Below are 6028 nucleotides of genomic sequence, written 5' to 3' on the forward strand. Positions count from 1 at the left end.
ACAGCGGAGCTGAATGAGATGCAGATTCACTCTCTGCCAGCAGGTGGCGCTTAAAGCGTTTCCTTGGTTTCCGCTGTAAACAAAGCAGCATGGCACTTATGAACTTTAATATGCTTTATACAGAGGCAAGATGAAAAGAAAAAATACCATCTAAACTTTTCTAAAGACAGTAAGTTCCCCTCAGACATGGATTCTTATAAACTCCTAACGCTAATTGAATCGCGATTTATTTAGCATCTCAACCGATTTGAATCGTCACATATTTGAACCGATTTTCAACCGGCTTGCGGTTAATCGTTACATCCCTATTTCTGAAGATCATGTGACACTGAAGACTGGAGTAATGATGCTGAAAATTCAGCTTTGATCACAGAAATACATTACATTTTAAAATATATTCAAACAGAAAGCAGTTATTTTAAATAGTAAAAATATTTCACAATATTACTGCTTTTGCTGAATTTTGGATCAATTAAATCCAGGCTTGGTGAGCAGAAGAGAATTCTTTAAAAAAACATTAAAAATCTTACTGTTCAAAAACTTTTGACTGGTAGTGTATGTCAGAATACACAGTACCACGTAAAAGAGCAGGCATAAAGTACCACGGATGACCTACGGCTTCCGGCGCAATTCTGACGTGTGCGTATGATGGATACTTTACAATCTCATGAGGCTACGGGAGAGGATTTATGAATGGCAGTGACACAACATGTGATTTCAGACACAGCCCTAGTGACCCAGTAACTCAACATGATAATGTAGGTCAAAGGTCAGACTCAGGGTTGACAACCTACTTCTGGGGAAGATATGAAATCAGCCAATCAATCAAACATAAGAGTCAGTACAGCACACTCTTGTCAAAATGCACATGTTGCAGTCACTTCCTTCAAATTATTATTCATTTATTAAGACAATTTGCTTTAAAAAATGTTGCACTGAATTTGTCTAAATCTGAGTACTAATGAACGGAATTCAGGGCGTGCAGTTTTTGTAGTGAAACTACACTGTGGTTGAAGATTATATCAGTGAAAAAAAATCCCAAGATAATCAATGAATAATTGTATCCTTGAGCATTTAGTCTTTAAATGTAAAAAATTTCTGCAACAAATGCAAATAAACTTTGTTTATGCTTTAGTACAATTATTATATCATCTATACCATGATAAGTCAGTAGTTCACCCAAAGTTTTATGAGCAAGCCTCTCAAATCAAATGAAAAACAACCAATAATATGTCATACAAAGGAAGAAAACACACACAAAAGCATTTGTAAACGTTCTGTATTCTACAACATCGTTGTACCAACATCTGCAGAGATACAATATAAATACAATTCTGTACATTTTATAATATTGTAAATACTATGTTCATACATTTTATGTACAGCTCCTTGTCAAGGAGAGCAGCTTTGTTTTCTTTTAAGTAAGGTCTTGAGTTTTCATTTTACCGTCTCCATTGACAGCAATAGTATTCACTTCTTATGAGATCCACAGTTCTTCAGGTAAAACAGAGCAATAATAACAGCACCGGTCATGGCACTAAACATACTAGCATTATTCAGGCTATGTCCCATTCCCCGATATTGCCCATCTCCCATTTATACCTATAAAAACAATATTGGCTTTAGTATCACAAACTAATAAAAATCCTACTCAACAGTCAAACACACATGGATTTAAATGCTCGAAAGCTTCTTTATTAGGTGGGTGAACCTAGAAGTCGACTATCTAAAAAGACCCCATTCATGAACAGGGCTTGTGTCAGTACTTTAGGGCATTTCTGGTCTATAGCCGATACAAAGTAGACCAGGATATCTGCGTTTGGCAAAAATGCTCCCTACCGGCAAGGGTCTGATAAAGAAAACAAGGTGCTCTCCACATCAGGGGTGACCTCACTTCCGTCAACCTCCTGAGAAGCGTCAAATCAGTATCTGAGAATGCGTAAAAGTCTGCATTACGTAACTTAATGTGCATCCAGGATAAGTTACTCCAGTGCAAGCGTTCAGACAGCTCTGTTAACAGAAATATCGGCAGTCCTTCAACAGTTACAGTACTCAACAAGCCAGTAACGCAACAGAGTACGAGCAACTGGCTTGCCGTCCAATCAAAATACTATTAAATCTAAAACAAAATTGACCACAATTTTGAAGTTCTGATGGGCATGTGACCTTCCAACCAGAAATATGGCACTTAGCATATTAGCATAAATCGGTCGAACACATATTAAAGTACACAAGCATAAAACACGTCGCCAAAGTAATCTACATAAGAAGTTTGAACAGCAGATTTGAAAGGCTATGTCTTTGGTAATACCTGATATAATCACGCAAACAAAATGGTCATAAACAGTAGTACATTCTTACCTTGAACAGACATCCAAATCTCAAACTCACTTAAAGTATAGTAGAGTTAGGCATCATTCGATTAATACATTTAGTCATATAAGAAGTGGTAACCAATTAACCAAGATGGATGTAAGTATTACAGCTATACATGATATATAAAACGTGTTTGTGCAACTGTGCAACTCTCGACATTCAAAGACGATACTGAAATAGGCCTATAACTTCAACACAAGACACACAGGTTGGGTTTATTGCCATGGAATCAGAGGAACCAACAAATCTCTAACGTGATGAACAAATCAGAAGGATGGATTCTGTTAGCACTTGGTTTGTCCAGGCAGTCCCTGGTGCTGGTGCCGAAGAGATCGTCTACAAACTATTGGGTAAATGTCCTGCTCCTACTGAAGCACAGGTTGAGGTTCGGTGTCTATGGACGGAGGTCCTCGAGTCAAACAGGATGGCTTCACGAAGACGCCATGACCTGTGGCACACCGGAAGTACACCCTTCCCTGGACTGTACCATTGTGCTTGCCTATGGAAGGACGAGAAAGGTCTAAGGTTACAAGGAGTTGAGATGGGATTCAGCGTCAAAGAGCAAGACAGGGAAAAGCTCACTTACCTACAGCAAGGTCCAGCTCTACTCCAACCCAGATGCCTTTGGCAAACTCTACCCCTCCAACATAATGCACCGTCCCACTCCTTTTGCCCACCCAAACTTGCTCACCGGGGGCCATCCAGTCCGGCAACTGAGCAACTGGTCCGTTCTCGTCCTCGCTAGAGTCCACCGAAGGTTCTACATCCGCAAAGGACTCGAGTCCTTGACTTTTTTCCAGCTGTGGGTTGGCGTATGGTGCTGGGACACTGGGAGACTCTTTCCCATTGTGGAGATGGCACTGGGGCAGGGGATCCATGCCTTGGGGAATCGATTCCGCCTTCCATCCAATGTTACCAAGGTCTTCTCCTATGCCATCATCTGCACCCTTAAAGTTTGGGGGAATCGATTCCACCTTCCATCCAATGTTACAAAGGTTCTCTTCTCCTATGCCATCATCTGCACCCTTAAAGTTTGGGGGAATCGATTCCACCTTCCATCCAATGTTACAAAGGTTCTCTTCTCCTATGCCATCATCTGCACCCTTAAAGTTTGGGGGAATCGATTCCGCCTTCCATCTGATGTTACCAAGGTTGTCTTCTCCTATGCTATCATCTACACCCTTAAATTTTGGGGGAATCGATTCCGCCTTCCATCCAATGTTACCAAGGTTGTCTTCTTCTACGCTATCATCTACACCCTTAAAGTTTGGGGGAATCGATTCCGCCTTCCATCTGATGTTACCAAGGTCTTCTTTTCCTACACCATCATCTGCACCCTTAAAGTCCGTGAATTCTTGACTGACGCTCAGGATACATTTGCGGGGAAGCTGAGGGGAACAGTCCCGGTCAGTGCAGTGACGGGAACAGGGCTGAGTGGGAATGGTCTGGGCCGGACAGGATCCCAAGGCACTTCTGGAAGGATGCAACCCTCTTCCGTGCAGTGCTTCCTGAGGGTCTGCAGGTTCTCTGCTGTTGAGCTGGTCGCAACTATCGCTACCGCTGAGGAGCACGTCGGACAGCGTGGCGTCCGAGGCACTATGGGAGAAGTAGCCGCTCGTGCATGAGCTGGCCGTGGGACTACGGGACACTTCTTTTTCCACAGTCCGTGTCCCTGTTAACTCTCCGATCCCCAGCGCCATCTCTCCCTGCACACATATGGCCCCATCTTGGGTCTCAAGGCTGGCATTGTACACCTCAAAGTTGGCAAAATCCTCTGGGATGTAAGGCTTGAAGTTTTGGAGTTCCAGAGACCCGAGGCCTGGATCGTTGGAATGGGTGAAGGCTGAATCCATGTCAGGATCCTCCTCCTCTGAATCCTGATAAATCATCGATGACCAAACAGGAAACAAACAGCAAATCAGTGATCAGGAGGGACTCTATTGCCCCCTTGTAAAGAAATCCTGAAGCACATCTGCTACTGTATTCAGTCTTTTTGTCTACAACAGGGGATCGATACTGGATACATCCAGTGTTGAATCATTTCAGTCATCTACACTGGAAGCATCGAAGCAATATGTAATCTAAGAATTTAGATTTTAAAATATTTTATACACACACACACACCGATGAGCCATTACATTACGACCACCCCCAGCCTAGAGCAATGACCACAACTGGCAACCGAATGGTGCCACAGATGCAGTTCACAGAGCAGTATATATACCACCCGAGTACTGGCTTTCGGTCAGTACAGTGTTCGGTGTCAGAATGAGAAAAGCTGCCAATTTATTGGTGTTTGATAACAAACAAATTGTGATGGCACAGCGCCTCAGAACTTCGATATGGAAAAACGACGCACTTGTAGTGCGTCATCGCTTCAGCCTTCTGCGTATGGGCCTGTGTAGCCGACCACCTGGCCTGGTCCCCATGCTAACTGCACGCCATCGCCAACAAAGCATGAAATGGACCATCGAGATTGGACCATGGATAATTGGAAGAAAGTGGCTTGGTCTGATGAATCAAGATTCCTGGTGCATCACGGTGACGGCCGATCGCAGACTCACCGATTATCAACAGGGGCTATGGCACCTGGATGCGCTGTTGGGTGAACACAGGCCGGTTATGCTGTGGGTCATGTTTTCTTGGGACACTTTAGGCCCCTTTACCAGCAGGATAATGCGCCATGCCACACTGCCAGAATCGTCAAGGAGTATGAGGAACATGATGGTGAATTTCTGTTAATGCCTTGGCTCCAAATTCACTTGACATGAACCCAATCAAAAAGCGGGTTCGTGCTACATCACCACCACCACCCCACAATGTACGGGAACTGGACATGCTGTTGACATTATGGTACCAGATACCCGAGACCTATGGCCACCTCATCGAATCATTGCCTTGCTGCATTGCTGCTGTTTTGTGGGCTAAAGGAGGTCCTACAGATTATTAGATAGGTGGTCATAATGTAATGGCTCATCGGTGTGTGTGTGTGTGTGTAAATATACAGTGGTGTGAAAAAGTGAGAATTATTTAAATAATTAAAAAAATTATATAAACATAAATGAATTTAAAGTTAGATAATATAATCAATGAATTCATAACAATCACTTAACACATATGATACATGTGTAAGTAAAATAATTTTATTTCAGAAATATAGGGAACATAAGTGGCTGGATTAGCTTTCCAGTGCAGACAACTCTACTGAATATAAAAGTAGTGATAATTAATTTGCTTTGTAACTAGCAGTGTGATATGTGAAGTGCTGCAGTAGTGAGTTAAACACAAGCTGAGGGATTCATGCAGTTACTTATCATTCACATGAGGGTGATGGGATACAATGAGATGCAAATGGTGCTGAGATGATGATGATGACGATGGGGCAGCATCATCAGTTTTAAAAGGGATGCAATGCATAAATGTAACCCTCCTGGACAATTGTTTGTACATGAATGTAATGAATTTGGTTCTGAGAAGAAATATTTTGAGTTATTTTCAAGCTAATATCAAGGAATTCAAGTGGGATGCTGTCAGTTCCCTTTCAGTCGGTCACTCTCGACGTCACGTCGGATGACCGACGAAATTGGGATCTCGCTTAGAGAGACCAATCTACTTCGAGTGTAAACTAAACGAGCCAATGCACATTGGCATG

The 6028-nt window shown here is 42.6% G+C and overlaps 1 protein-coding gene across 1 annotated transcript in view; it reads right to left on the reverse strand.

The window, feature by feature from the left end:
* Positions 1-1310: 1310 nt before the first annotated feature.
* Positions 1311-6028, reverse strand: part of LOC107709537 (kinesin-like protein KIF13A) — a 77745-nt gene continuing 73027 nt past the window's right edge. The window contains exons 37-38 of the mRNA XM_016514035.1: positions 2963-4253; positions 1311-2875 (exon numbers count right to left, since the gene is read on the reverse strand). Of these exons, the coding sequence (XP_016369521.1) occupies positions 2742-2875; positions 2963-4253 (1425 nt within the window). The 3' untranslated portion in view covers positions 1311-2741. The remainder of the gene's footprint in view (positions 2876-2962; positions 4254-6028) is intronic.

Source organism: Sinocyclocheilus rhinocerous, unplaced genomic scaffold, assembly GCF_001515625.1.
Source record: "Sinocyclocheilus rhinocerous isolate Xijiao unplaced genomic scaffold, SAMN03320098_v1.1 scaffold2611, whole genome shotgun sequence".
Classification (NCBI taxonomy): domain Eukaryota; kingdom Metazoa; phylum Chordata; class Actinopteri; order Cypriniformes; family Cyprinidae; genus Sinocyclocheilus; species Sinocyclocheilus rhinocerous.